Source organism: Hylaeus anthracinus, unplaced genomic scaffold (assembly GCF_026225885.1).
Source record: "Hylaeus anthracinus isolate JK02 unplaced genomic scaffold, UHH_iyHylAnth1.0_haploid 11994, whole genome shotgun sequence".
In the NCBI taxonomy this organism is placed as follows: Eukaryota; Metazoa; Arthropoda; class Insecta; order Hymenoptera; family Colletidae; genus Hylaeus; species Hylaeus anthracinus.
The window spans coordinates 16040258-16055865 of record NW_026534341.1 but is presented as its reverse complement, the minus strand read 5'-3'; the positions used below and the strand labels follow the sequence as shown (position 1 = coordinate 16055865).

Genomic DNA, 15608 nt, shown 5'->3' with positions numbered 1-15608 from the left:
AGACAACCAAACACCTTAACCTACGGTTACCTTTCACTGGGAGATACCGATTCCTGCAGCTATCTGACTTCGCGTCAGAGTCGTCTGCATTGTCTAATCTATCCTCAGCCTTCGGTACCATTGATACACAATAAATAATCGTATTGGTTCAATTCTCAAATCTATCCCACTCGCTGGGCTCACACGCGCGTCGCTATCGCCCTGGCTCGTAACAATGGTAACACCAAGGTATTTAATTTCTTTAACAAATTGAATGTTATTCTGATACAACTTCACAGTAGGCAATCTAGTTAAAGAAAATTTACTTTTAAGCATCATGGCTTCCGTTTTAGTAGTAGAGATTTCCAGTTTATTTAATTTACACCAATCTTGAAATTGCCTTACTGAAGAATTGGCAAAATTTTCAATTTCAACACGACTATTACCTTTGATTAAAAAGAGCACATCATCAGCATATGCTATAATTTGAGAATTGTCCTCACTATTGTTCTCTGTGAAGTTATTTAAGAAAACATCTAAAACTCAAACCCACGCAGCCGGTCCTATGATCGATCCCTGCGGGCATCCTCTTTGAACTCGATATATAACTTTTTCATATTTAGATTTGACTAAAATTTTTCGATCATTGAAATAACTATCTAGAATTCTAATAAGTTTAGTGCTGCAATTGGCCTCTTATTCTGGCCCCAATGGCGGGCCACCATAAATTATCGAATGCGCCAACAATGTCTATGAAGATGGCAACAACATATTTCTTGTTGGTTAACTCAACACTATTTTTGAAATCCAGAAGGGCGTCCTCAGTAGAGAAACCCTTCCTAAACCCATATTGCTTAGCATTCTGGAGTCCAGCTAAAGCATATGCATTATTCACTCGATTAACGATAATTCTTTCAAAAACTTTGCTAACAACCGGTAATAGAGCAATTGGTCGATATGCGCCTACCGAACTTAAATCAGCATCAGGTTTCTTAGGAATAATAAGTAGCTTAGCTACTTTCCAAGATGCTGGAAATATGCCGTCATCAAAGCATTTATTGTATAGTGTTAGCATTATTTCTTTCTTAACAATCCAAAGTCTTTTAATTATTTCAGGGCCAAAGCCATCGAGACCAGCAGCTTTACCAACCTTGGTTCTTCTTAAAGCAGCTTGTATTTCATCAATCGAAATGGCCATCTCAACATTATGATTCTGGTAAGTGCCATTTTGACTACGGAGATTACGGTGTATTACTCCCTCAGTTCGCATGGTGTCCCTAGGAGAAAACTTTTTACATAGCGCTTTTACTGATTCTCGCCAGGATTTGATTGATTCTCCATTTGGCAATTTAATCGCCGATACGGAGAAACTTTGCAGCCATTTTTCCCTAACAATTTTGTATATTATACCCCAAGGGTCTTTGTTTCCTTCTTCTTTAACGAACATTCGTCAGGTGTCCAATTTCTGTTTCTTAATTTTCGCCACGTAAGCATTTCTAGAGATCCTGTACATCTGTAGAGCATCTTCAACCACTGATGCATCATTCGTTCTCCGAGCTCTACCCAAGCAACGCTTCCTACGCCGAACCTCCTTACGCAGATTCGATAGCTCCGTGGTCCACCAGGGGACTGGTTTATCAACTCTCTTTTTCCTAGGGATCGCTTCACGGCAAACATCGACTAGTAAGTTAATTACTCTTCTAACCATATTATTTACACTCAGGTGGTCAAAATCAGCTAAATACTGTTCATCTACAATTCGACTGACAGCCTCTTCAAAACGATCCCATTTCGCCGCCTTAATATTATACTCGCGGTCTCTAAAAAGATTTAATGGTCTCGCCATGTAGGTTTTAAATTTAAACAGTATCAAATTATGATCCGATATGGAGCATAAATTAGTAACCCTCCAGTTCGAGATCTTATTTTATAAATTTCTTCCACAAAGAGTAATATCTATATTAGACACGCCGTGTAAGCTGGAGTAGGTATAAAGCTCTCCAGGCCTGTTAGCAATATAAAGATTGTGGTCCAAAATAAATTCTTCCCACTCTCGACCTGCTTCATCAATAACGTCTGAATGCCACCAAGTAGATTTAGCATTCGCATCCATGGTAATAATTATATTGCTTGTACCGTTCTCATTGATGAATCTCTCCAACTTAGTCATGAATATATTAGGCGAAAGAGAGTGCTGTCAATATAAATTTATAAGAAAAAACTTGATACTTCTAAAAATAATCTGCGTGACCAACATATGTTCAGACTCATAACCAGTCATGGCGAAAAAATCCAATTTTGAATTATTAATTATATTTGTTACCCAAGGAGAGTCCCCTTTCGGTTGAACCACAGATAATAGTATCGGCGAGATATAACCTCTGATCTTTCCTTTAAAAACATACGGCTCCTGAATGCACAGGATATCCAACTTACAATCCAAAATGATTTTTCGCAAATCTGCCGCCACAGCCATCGATCTTTGCGCGTTAATCTGACCAATAATTAAGTCCATTGAACCTTATTTCGGTATATTTCAACCTGTTTTAGATATTCTGGACAGGATCTATTCCTAACGCTGTGGGCGACATCCTTGCGCTTAAGACGAACACGCCGGGCACTGAGGATGATCTTTCTTTTTGTAATCCTCGCGAGCGTGGTCAAGATCACCACAATGCTCGCAAAGTTGCTTAGGGGTAGTGCAGTATTTAGCCACATGTCCATACATGTGGCATTTGAAACACCTGGCAATATTTAAATATTCACGCAGTCTGTATGATCGCCAAAACATGTAGGCCCTACCGGAGTTCAGTAGAGTATCAAATGCTTTACCAGGTAACTGGACTATCCAATTAACCCTGTCAGGGTGGCTTGTTTTAAAAGAATGTCTAAATATAACTTTTTCTTTTAGTTTTTCCTTAAACTGATCATCTGTAGCAACCAAGTTTTTCGATATCAAATCCTCTTTAAGTTCTTCAGGCTTCAAATCCTTTTCAACGTCGTAGATTACAATGACGGGGTCCAACTTCTTAGGAGCGGCAACGCTTAGTCCCCTACCATCGAGTCCAACACCCTTAACAATATCTACATCCTTTTTGCTTTCGAGTTCTAAGAGAACTCCTTTATTTCTTAGTTGTCTAATATTTCTTACCCTTAGATCTTTTCTCTTTGATTCCAGTACTTGGGTAACCTGATTTTTAAGTTCTTCACTAGTCCTATTATCTTTATCATTCACAGCTTTCACGATGAGGATCTGACTTGTTGATTTTTCTTTTCTAGGTGTTCCTACTGTAGAGACGCGAGGAGGAGCTGGGCTAACACCTCGAGATGTAACTTGAGCGTATGTCATCGTCGACTTACTTTTTATCTCCTCATTTCGAACCAGAAGCTTCTCCTTTTCTAAAATTTCATTTTGCAAACGGTTTTCCAAAATTCCCCACTTTGATAAAATAAATTGAATGGCACTTTTTGTTAATTTATTTGCATCGTTAAATAGGTAAGCTTCTAGTTCCTCCCTCTCTTTTCTCACCTCATCAAGTGGAGCAGCGGGCTTTTGCGAGTCGATTTCCGATCTCGAGGTGTCAAATCTTTTCCTTTTTGCCAAAAGTGGAGTACCAACCTCCTCTGTAATAGAGGAGATCGAACTCGTACGACTATGCCCTAGTCTAGGGGTAGTTCCTCCACTAGGTGTAGCGACTGGGGTAAGTACAACCTGCGCTGTATCCACTTCCATTCGCCCCTCTTCATCGCTGCTAATGACTGCAGCCTCCTTCTTCGTCTTAGGTTTTTTGGATTTTAAAGAAATACTCATAGTTGTTCCCACGAGTGTGGTGGAAAGGAGGTCCACCCGACCAGAGCCACCTTTGCCCGGGCAAGCCTAGTACATTGGGGTTTCGGCAGGTTCCTCAGGTTGGTCGCTTGGGATTGGGGCTGCCCACCCAACCACACATCCCATCGCTACGCACCATAGCTTAGGATTCGGGGGCAATTTATAGAGTTACCATACTCGCAATCCGGCCGATTAAGGCAAGATCCCCGGGCCCCTACCGTCTCGTACCAATCATAAAACCACCGAAGTGGGATTATGATTGGGTCGTTGAGACTACCAACAGAGGCTTACGCCGTAGCCGCCTTGCTGTTAGGCAAGTCGCAGAGGCATTACTTAGTTTCCCTCGATATCCACGGACTAATCCGTGGCTATGAGGTACTCACGGTGGTAACCACTAGGAGGTGAACGCTTGCAATGAGTTAGATGGCCCCAGACTGATTTCGGATACTAGAACCGAAGTCCCGACACCTCAAACGACCGCCGGGGTACATCAATCCAATCCTCTACCACCACCGTTAGCGAGCAGTAGAACCTGTGTGAATCTCGCCGGCGGCAGCGTAAAGGCGATGCGGAGTCTGCGGTCGGCAAAGTGTTAATATATAAATTCAGCCGCCTGCTGGTTGCTGAGCTGATGCGCTGATGCGCTGAACTTCACCTTACCGCACTTTGGGATGAGTTTAACTATGAATTTGAGCTGAACTTGAGGTAGGCTGGTAAAAATGTCCAAAAAGTCTGGTCGCGATCCGTTTATTTTGAACACTAGATTCACAATGGCGACTCAGCGCACGTGGCGTGAGCACGCGACCGTTGCGCGTTCCGAAATTCGGCCGAACTCTTGTCTGCTGGACAAGAGCGCCCGCTGTCGATCGATGACTGATCGATGGGACGCCGGGAGCCTCCCTGCGCGTCATTTGAAAGCCGATTCGCAAATATTCCGCCCGCCATCAACAAGTCATTGTTGTTGAAATGTTGAATCCTCTCTTTCCTGACGAGTCGGCAAGATGATGAGTTTGTGGATTGGTCGCACCAGTGATGTAGTCGCTGCCTTGAGCGTAGCGACTCTAGAGAGTCCGTTCTTGCCAGGGTGTAATGCAGTGACTTTGGCAAGTGGCCACTTGCTGGGAGCCAAGTGTTCGTGAGTTATCAGTGCCAGTGCACCGACTTTGAGCTGATGAGATGGGTGATGCCATTTGGAGATTGCCTGAAGATGTTGGAGATAGTGCGCTGACTATTGTTTCTAGAACTGTTGTGTCCGTTGCTGTATGCGCTGCCAGCTGGACAGTCGAGTCTCCTTGATGTCTAGCAGAGACGGCTCCGGAATTGAATTGAGAGCTGTTCCGACGAGGAAATGTCCTGGCATCAATGCGGAAACGTCTTCAGGGTCGTCGCTGAGAGGCTCGAGCGGTCTGGAGTTGAGCACAGCTTCAATTTGCGCAATGAGCGTTGTCGCTTCTTCAAACGTCAAAGCGAGCACCTTGATCGTTCTTCTGAGGTGGAATTTCATTGATTTCACCACCGCTTCCCATTTTCCTCCCATATGGGGGGCTGCAGGTGGATTGAAGTGCCATTGAGTCCTGCGTAGTCAAGGCCCGTATTGGTAAACGGACTTGACGGTGTAACTCGACAAAGAGGTAGTTGGCCCATCAGTTGTTGAGCACGGATCCCCCTTTGCCGAGCACACATAACACACTTGAGAATATGAGACTTCACCGGTGCTCGTCCACTGATGATCCAATGAGCCTGTCTGATGTAGGCTAGTGTGAGCTGAGTCCCGTTGTGCAGAGTGCTCTTGTGCGCGTTTTTGATGATGAGCTTCGTCAATAGCGTCTCCTTTGGAAGAATCGCAGGATGCTTTTCTTGTGCTGTTAGCGCTGCATGAGCTAGTCTTCCTCCAACCCTGAGAGTTCCCTCAGAATCGATGAAAGCTGTCAGGCGATTGAAGGGATGCGCTGAATGCAACGTGGAGCCGGCGCTGAGCAACTTCAACTCCTGCCTGTAGAACAGTTGCTGGGTTGCCTGCGTCCAAAAGAGCTTGGCCTTTTCCATGGCCTTCGATGAGATGAGGACTACTGGCGGATCTTCTAGTCTTCCGCGTAATCGAGCAACTAGCCTAGAACAAAGCGCAGTGAGTCTATAGAGCTTAATAAGTGACGAATATTTGTAAATGAGATCCCAATGATAACTTAACTTTGGAGCTGTGATGATGAGAGAGACATTGGGTCTCACTTCTAATTCTGCCACTGCTTCTGCGTGCGCTGGTTGAGCTGGCCAATGTTCTGTTGGCTGCGTCAGCCAATGTGGACCCTCCCACCAGAGGTTGAGTTTCTCTAATTGATCTGTCGAGATGCCCCGCGATGCGCAGTCAGCAGAGTTGGAAGTGCCAGGAACGTGTCTCCATTGTGCGTCAGGGGCGAGTTCATGAATTTGCGATACCCTGTTCCTGACAAACTCCTTCCAACGTCCTGGTTGTGATTTGATCCACGTGAGTGTGACATTTGAGTCCGTCCACAGATGCGTAGCCTTGAGCTGTACTTGGAGAGTATCTGAAACATATCTTGCAAGTTTTGTGAGAAGCAGCGCTGCGGTGAGTTCTAGCCGTGGGATCGTGAGTTTCTTGAGAGGCGCGACCTTAGTCTTCGCGCAAACTAGTGACGTCAATGAGCGCGTGAGCCGTGTAGAAACAGTAATGTAAATTACTGCCACCATGGCGAGTTGAGATGCGTCAGAGAAGCCGTGGATTTCCACCGTTGAGTCTTTATAGGTGCGAAACCATCGTGGTATTGAGAGTCTGGCCAGACTGTTGAGATCTTCTTTGATGCTCAGTTTGATCTCCCTGTCTGCTCACGATAGTGAATTGAGCAGAAATGAGCTTCGCATTCTTCTTCTTCTGGTATCAATGCGCTGTCGCTGACTGATGGGGGCTTCTCCTGGATCCAGAATCTTGTGAGCAATTCTTGCAAAGTATCGTCGTGCGTCGTCACAGTGTGGGCTGATCGAGAGTAATGAGATGGTACACTCACGGGTCCAAGAATTAGCCAACCAAAGATGGAAAGTTGGGGAATTGGAGTTGATGGTGGTCCCCTGATGATGTTGGGTCTGATTACTTCTCCATAGAAGTCTGCTCCAGTAATAACATCAATTGGCCGTGGTGTGAGGAAGTCCTGATCTACCAGTCTCAAATTCTTAATGTGTGGCCAGTCAGGAACGTCTGGGTTAAAGATGGTAAATATGGTGGAAACTGTGGACAGAACATGAGTTCGAATTGTTACTGTTTTCGCTGCCTGTGCTGAGTGTAGGATGATCGTCACTGCACCACGAGTTTCAGTGGCTCTGGTTCCACCAATGCCGATGATTGAGATGTTAGAGCGCTGCCTGCGCAGGTTGAGCTGAGAGGTTAAACTCTCTGAGATAAACGAGACTTCTAGAGATACCTGGTTTCTCCCCGAGAGTTTCAATCCTAAGATACTTTTCCGCATTTGTAACTTTATTCGATGGCTAGAGTTGACTGATTTCTCTCCAAATAGCCTACGGATATTCATCCGTAGGTTATTTTAGCATTTTTTTCTTTAACTGAAGTTTCACTCATCGCGAGGGATAACTTTCATACTTTTATCTTTATCCGAAATTATAGAATAAGGATCGAATAACTTTTCAAGCGGTGTTTACTGTTTAGTCGCCGGTTTTAAAGTATAGTTATACATAATTACACATAGTTAAATAGGTATAATGTAAACAAATTTATACAGGAGTAAGGAAGTATATATTTGTGCATATAGACGTGTACTGTAGATATAAATGATGGTCTTTTTAAATGTTTATATAATTATTGTTATTACAAAATTTCTGATGCTTGACATGACTCGGCAACGAGTAACCGCTTGATGTGATTTCGTGATGTTTAAAGCGAAATTTGCGAAATTTAGAAATTTTACAAAATGTAGACCCAGAAATTAATAAAGATTACAGCTAAGTTGGAACAGGAGGAGGATAGATACTTTGAATTAAGCAACGGCTTAGTATAGGTTAAGGTAAGTAAAACAGTAGTTTACAATGAATTTACTGAAGTTTATTATTACTTGTGAAAAAGATAAAAGTGCGCCTCCTTCGTTACTATAATTACTTTTAATTTAATAATAATAATAAAAATAATTACTTTTACTATAAGATATAATTATATTCCACAAAGAGAATAAACTATAACTAACTAACTATAAAATGTAATTAATTTTAATTTTACTACTTGTTGAATATAAATTGATAATTCTTAAATGAAAATTACTATAAAATATAATTAATTTTAATTTTAATAATTATTAAATATAAATTGTACGGGGCGCCCTCGCCGTACGTCCCAGACGCCCGCGCCGCCGCCTCGTCCTCGCCAGGCGCCAGCTCCGCCGCCGCGTCCTCCTCCGGGGCCGCGGTTTCGCGGGTGGTGGCCGCGTCCGCGTCCGCTGCTACCTGCTCCTGGGCCTCCGCGGGAGCTATTGATTTTTTTAAAAAGCACGGCCCTCACCCACTTCTTCACGTAAAACGAAAAAATTTTAGTTGTTGGCAAATTAGCGTTCGCATTTCGCGCCGACCGCGACCGTAACTCTGAAGTGTGCTGTTACCGATTGCGGCAGCACCTCCCGGGCTCTCTTTGTATACGCAGCGCTCTCACTACGCGGTAGCCGACATGCCGCATGGGGGACGCCACTACGAGTTTACGTTACGCACGTGTTACACGCGTCTATCGCAGCTCGCGCTTTCTACCGAGTTTTTCATTGTTACAGAATCGCGGTCCACGCATTTGTTCGATCATAACAGAATATCAAATAGATATTCTGTTTGCCTGTAAATAGTGTAAAAAGTCTCTGTTTTTCTTGTCTCCTAGTACAACGTGTGCACATCGACCACGCAGTACTTCTCTGTACATATTGTGTTGAATTCTCTGTCCAATAGACAATAAACGTTTGTGTGAAAAAACCTAGTGTGTGCCAAACTTACTCAGACAGCTCAAACCACGCTAACGCGAGAACATTTGGTCCTTCGAGCCGGATCGGCACGGCCGGTTTTTTGAACGCTTATCGGTTACATGCGACGCCATTTCGTGAAAGTGATAGTGCACCTGGCTACACGGAACTCGCAAGACCGTTACTTAGTGCCGTGATTGCTTAGATGTTTTCGGTGGTGTAGTGCGAAACAAGAGAACGCTTACATTTAAATATGCCCAAATCAAGAGACGCGTCTCCGGCTGCACAGCCGTCAGCGCCACCAAAACAAGAAGAGGAAGTGACCGCTCCGATCGTGCAGGTGACCGAACCACAGGAAGCTGGTCCTAGTTCAGGTCACCTTGTCACAGTAAACACGCAGACCACGCCGACCATAGGTTCTGGAGATCTCGAGCCTCTGCAGCCACTTCAGCCCACAGCAGATCGCCGGCCAGATTGTCGACAGAGCTGCAATTTAGAGCAAGGGCGCAGGAAGAGCGCCTCGACCAATTGTTGGCGCTGGTCGAGGCGCTCGAGCGGCTTGCAAAGGAAGACACCGCAGCAATCAGCGTGACGAAGTCCCGCGTCATGGAGGTGACCATTGAAGAAATTCATGGGGACTTCAAAACAGAGCACGCAGCTCTGTTGCGAGTGTGGCCAGCCTCGCACCAGGACCACGCATATTGCAAGGAAAAGGTGTCCACAGCCGAGAGTCGCGTGGTCATGGGAGCACGCGAGCTGGTCTTCTCCTTCCAGCTCAAGGTCCACGCCGCTCAACCTACGCCCACGCAGTCTTCTCAGACAAATCAACCAGCCTGAAGCAAGACAAGGCTGCGCGAGATGCGGTTGCCATCTTTTAACGGCGACTTCATAAAGTGGGTCAACTTTAAAGATACGTTCACGTCGGTGATCATCAACCGAAAGGACATAGAAGACAGTGATCGCCTGCACTATCTGAAGGGTGCAGTCATAGTCTCCCGAGTTTCCTTTTCCTCGGGCCGAGGCGGTGCTGTTGCCGCTGCCGGTTCTTTCTGCAGTTCGATTTCCATAATCATCTATACCAACAGAAATTTATTAATAGTTTCACTACAACTACCAATTATCGTAGCGGCCACTTACTTACGAAAACTGTTTAAAACAAAAATTCATTCTTTTAAACTTGCAACAAATGACAACCATTCCTTGTGGATATAGAGAAATTTATGAACTATACAATGTGATGTTTCTATTTAAAAAAAATTTTAGTCGAATCGAATTTAGATCGGAATCGCAAAGAAAATAGCGAAGAACCCATTTTTTAACTATCACGCTGAAATATCACGTCATACATTTCACTAGTTCCTCTATCTTTACAAAAAATGGTTGTTGTTTGTTGCAAGTTTAAAAGAATGAATTTTGCTTTAAACAGTCTTCGTAAGTAGATGGCCGCCACTGTACACTGCATTAATTCACTTTTAACTGCACTTACTGCATTGCGATCCATTCTGTATACTTTCGATATTTCGAATGTTTGCCGATGACGGACGGTGACCATCCTAGAAAATCGGCCTTCCACTCACGGCTCACGCCTAGGGTTGCGAAGTCAATCAAGATCCAGGAATCATCCCCACCGCTTACCGATTTTGGGGCTGTCGATGATTCGCCCCGATGTAAGTACACAGAACATCTAAAAACAAAGAAGATTAATACATTGTACGCGTTTTACTATTGGAAATTGTTCAAAACTTTTCATATTCTATTATACTTACATATTTCCATGGACGACGAACGAATTTGCCGGATCAGCACGGTCCTTTTTTCGAGGGCGGCAAGACATAGATTAATCGTCGTGAAGACTGGATGCTGGGAACCTTGAAATAAAGAAGATTAACATATTGTTGTGAGCACCCTTTGGATGGATCCAAGGCCTGCTGGTGCTCGCGACCGGAACATGAAGACAGCGAGAAAAAGGCGATCGGATCGATCGCCTGTCAAGCTGTCAGATTCGAGCAAGACGTCATTGAGAGCAGACGTTTCGAAGCTATATTTAATCGCATTCCTATTGTACACATTTCTATTGTAAAGCTGGTTGTTATTTATTAAAGTTTGTGTTTATTCATTATGCCGAAACGCAACATTGGTGTCAGAAGTGGGATGCCCACTCGTAGTGGTCGGCTGCGTCGCGCTTTCGCGGTATCCACGGAACCTTCTCCTCAATCGACGCCCGAGCCTTTCCTGCAGAAGATGTTCACCGACCTCCAGTGGAGCATCGTTGGACAAATGCAAGAACAACGAAGGGAGGATGAAGCTCGGAGGAGGGAGAAGGACGCCGAGGATCGGCGGATACAGGCGGCCTTTGAGACGCGACTGGCCAGCATCGAAGAACGTTTTCAGGTCGTATCTGTTCCAATAGAAAACAGCTATTGTTCGGGTAGTGGCGACGCGAACCCTCGGGCTGGGTTACTTTGTGAATTTCAAAATGTTTTTGCAGTGAATTTGAATCAGCTCGGAAACTGGGACAGGGCGAAGCACACCATCAACACGGGAGACTGCTCGCCCACAAAACAGGTCCCACGGAGATTGCCTATACATCGCCGAATGGAAGTGGACGAGTTGGTCAAGAAAATGATCGCCCAAGGCGTAATCGAGGAATCACAGAGCCCGTGGTCTTCTCCCATCGTCCTTGTGAAGAAGAAGAATGGAAGTTTGCGATTCTGCATAGATTTTCGACGACTGAACGAGATTACGAAAAAGGACTCGTACCCCCTTCCCCGCATTGAGGATACCCTGGACGCCCTCGCTGGATCATCGTGGTTTTCTACTGTAGACTTGCAGAGCGGATATTGGCAGATCTCTATGGATGAGAAGGATCGAGAGAAAACTGCTTTTTCGGTAGGAACAGGACTGTGGCAGTTCAAGGTGATGCTCTTTGGATTATTTAACGCCCCTGCAACTTTCGAACGTCTGATGGAGGACGTGTAATTTGGAAGATTTGTCTTCCAAGCTTCATGGGAAGAGTATAAAATTCAATTTGAGACCATCGCACGCGCTAACGGGTAGAGTGACAGGGAAAAGGCTACACCTACAGCCTTGATCGCGTCTTTAGGAGGGTCGGCAAGGAGCGTCCTCGCGACGCTCTCCGCTGCCCAATGTGAAAATTTCGCAGATCTTGTTTCGGCGCTTGAATTTCGCAAATTTGAACTATGTCCCTTTCCAAAGCCATAAACAGAGGAGAGATGAGAGCATCTCCTCGCTCGTCACGAAAATAGAACGATTAGCTCAATCCGCGTTTGCCGATTGCCCGGCGGAGACGCGCGATAAACTCGCCGCCTCTCAATTTGTAGCAGCGTTGTCGAGCTCCGTTATGCAGCGGGAACTGCGACTCGGCGGGTTTACATCTCTAAGAGCCGCCGTCACCAGAGCTTTCGAAATCGAGGCCGTCGAGGCAATGTCGCGTAGTTCGACGCTTGAGTCACGAGAAAGATTCCCAGAGAAACGGAAGGCTAAACCCTTTAATTATTTTACAAGGTTCCCGGAAAAGAGGAGTAGGCCCGACAGACCTGAAGAACGCATCAACGACGTGCCGAGGATCACCTGCTGGCTCTGTGGCAAGACTAACAATAGTGAATTCACATGCATTTCTTTACTACGGTTAAAAGATGCTAGCGTTGAGAAAACCACTATGACTTTGCTGCTTCTTATTTCGTTAAAAAGTAGTCCGATTTATGCGATGTGAGATATTATTTTAATCGGGAGAACACCAAGAATCCAATGGCATCACGTTCACGTTGATACGATGCAGAATAAAGAATTCGATTTTATGAAAAAATTGATGAGCCGATGGCCCGGTCGACCTCAGACCCTTGAGCGACCCCACGTAGGCGATCGGCGGAGAACAAAAGATACGGGCAGTCAATCCTAAAATGATGTACTGTTATGTATGAAATGTTTACATTTTTCATCAGATTCTCGCGAAAGTAGTATTAATGAGTTCCTTATGTTTTTCCGATAAAAATGATATCAAACACCACATAATTCGGAATGTTTTATCTGAAGAAGCAGCGAGTACGTCAGCCTGCACGCTGTACCTGGAGAACAGAAAACATGGAATAGGTAAAGCAGCGTACTCGCCATCCTATCCTATAAAGGTATAAACGATCCGTTCCAAGTGGCAAACAGATGGTAATCGCTCTTAACGTTTTAAATATTCGTCACTCTGTGTCGGCTCGCTGATTCATTTTTTTATACGCTGTAGGACTGTGTGGTGAAAACGAAGAATATTGCAACGAAATATCAGTTAAACAAAGGCGAAGAACGATCCCAGGAATATCAAAGGCAAAGACTGCTGGAAGCCAGTTTGAAACGGACGTGGCAGCGTTCGTAATAAGCGCAATGATTCTATTGCAGATAGTCGAGAACAAAAGTTTTCGACAAATATTCAAGAATTTAGGCTACAAAGAAAACGTGGTCAATCGCCGCACGTTGGGAAGAATTATTGGAACGATATACAACGATGCGGTCATCACAATCAAGGAGGATTTACGCAAAGTGGAGTACGTGTGCACCACCGCCTATATTTGGTCGGCAAGACGTCGAAATTGTTTTGGAGTGACGGCACATTGGATTGACGAAGAATGCAATAGAAAATCGGCAGCCCTTGCGTGCCGACGCTTTCCCGGCACGCACTCATTCGAGAAGATTCAGAAAATAATGAGTAGCATCCATATTGAATTTGGATTAGACTCCGAAAAAATTGTTGCGACAGTAACGGATAACGCAAGCAATTTTGCAAAAGCATTCTGCATGTTTGGAATACAACACGAGATAATTAAAGTTGCAGAAGAAAATACTTGCACGGACGTCGCGGATTATTCGTCGTCAAGTTCGACCAGCGAGGATGACGTAGAGGACGACGTTGCAGAAGACCACGAAGAGATAGTACAACAACAGTATGGAACAATCCTAGAGAAGATACTGCCCTTTCATATCCGATGTGCAGCGCACACTCTTAGTTTGTGCATTACTTCGGATATGATCCGTGCCCAACGTGTAAACGAGGAATTGGCGGGAGTACACAACGACGTCATCGTCAAGTGCAACATGCTGTGGAAAGGAGCGATGAGGCCGAAATCATCCAACGAGTAATCGGGCACACATTAAGTAGGCCTGACGAAACAAGATGGAACTCTTTATACGATTCTCTAAGGCAGATATTGGCCGTGAAAGAGAAGCTAGGCGAACTTGGAAGAGCGTTGGGAATGAAGACAACAATACGCGAGAACGACATAAAATACATTGAGGAGCACATCAAGTGTACAAAGCCAATAGCGGAGGCTATTGATATTTTACAAGGGGAAAAAATATTTTTTATGGGGTATTTATCCCATGTATTCTATCCCTGAGAAGAAAATTGGAAAATTTTAAAAAGAACACGTGGAAGTTCTGCGGACCACTCAGTGTTTGCTTGTACGATAGTGTGGAGAAAAGATTTGAAGGCTTCTTTTTTCTAACCACTCCAGAAGTCGATAAGGCAGCGTTGGCTGCCCTAACTCATCCGCGATTTACAAACCGGTGGTGCCGATGCATTGGTAACGACGACCGGGAGCAATTGATAGTGCGGTTAGAGAAGGAAGTAGCCGAATTATTAAAACGCGGCGCGTCAAGTGTCACGCCAACTTCGCCGTCGGAGAGTGACGAATATTTTGAGTTTGGCGACGAAGACGAAAATGAAGAAAATAGTGACTATTCGGCACAAGCGAAATTACAAGTGCTACATTATTTTTGCATTAATGTTGCACGCGTATCCGGAAATTAAAAAACTGTTTTTTAAATATAATACGCCGCTGCCTTCTTCAGCGCCAGTGAAAACCACCCAAAAACCTTGGACAAGGCGTGGGTACGTGGATTCTCCTTGTCTCCACCCTCCACTTGCGTCTTCGAACTTGAATACTTCTTTCTTGACTGGTTTTCGACTTCTACGAAGACGCCTCTTCTTCTTGGGTGAAGAGGAGCGGAGAACTTCAGTCATCCTGCGATCGGGAAAATCCAATATTCTTATCGACGTCCTGGTTGTCCAAAATCGAATCCATTCGTCTGATTATTCGTCTCGGAGTTTCCTTGCAAAAATGAATTCCATATTAATTCCTTTCCCTTTCTAAAAGGAAAAATCGGTGGAGCCGGACTGAACCGGGAAGACGAAAAGGCGAACCAAGCACGACAGCAGGGAACCACGCCTTGTGGGAGTGCTATCGGCTCGTTCCCCAATCAATCTCCCAGAACTCTAAACTCGTCTCTTCAACTTCTGATTCCTCTTGGCTCTTCTAGGCGAGTGGTGTCGTCCAACCATCTGTGCACCCAACAACGCTCCCGAGCTCGCGATGTCCCCTCTGACCGACCCGAGCAACAGCGTCGCTCGTCCGGCCAGTGAACAGGGACACCTATTTTCGAGTGCTGACCACACCTTGCTTACGCTACCTGGGGATCCCCCGGAATCATTCCGTCGGGGTCGTGTCTCGCGGAACACGATCAGGATCACTTCCAGGGGGGCTAGCAGGGCGGTTTCACGTATGTCCCCACCCTACTTGGACTGTCCCTTATAATGAGCTCACACTGGGAAACTCGGAAACGCATCCAGGGATGCGGCGACAGTATCCCCCGACACCTCGCCTCGATGAACTCGTTCCCTGCAACAAACTAAAAGAAAGATGGCCGAGCTACGAAGACAATCTTCGTAACCCGGACCATTGATTAGTTCTTAGCCTAATCTTCACTCTTCACGATGGTGTCCCTCGACGTCCTCTTTCTTCTTGAAATCGTCCCTCATATTTCGCAAGGCGGCACACATGGAC

At 45.1% G+C, this 15608-nt stretch overlaps 1 protein-coding gene across 1 annotated transcript; it reads right to left on the bottom strand.

The window, feature by feature from the left end:
- Nucleotides 1-3475: 3475 nt before the first annotated feature.
- LOC128888603 (uncharacterized) lies at nt 3476-6705 on the bottom strand. The gene is made up of 2 exons (XM_054145627.1): nt 5412-6705; nt 3476-5260 (listed from the first exon to the last, which is right to left on the bottom strand). The coding sequence occupies exons 1-2, from the start codon at nt 6512-6514 to the stop codon at nt 5233-5235; spliced, it is 1131 nt and encodes a 376-aa protein (XP_054001602.1). The 5' UTR covers nt 6515-6705; the 3' UTR covers nt 3476-5232.
- Nucleotides 6706-15608: the final 8903 nt, after the last annotated feature.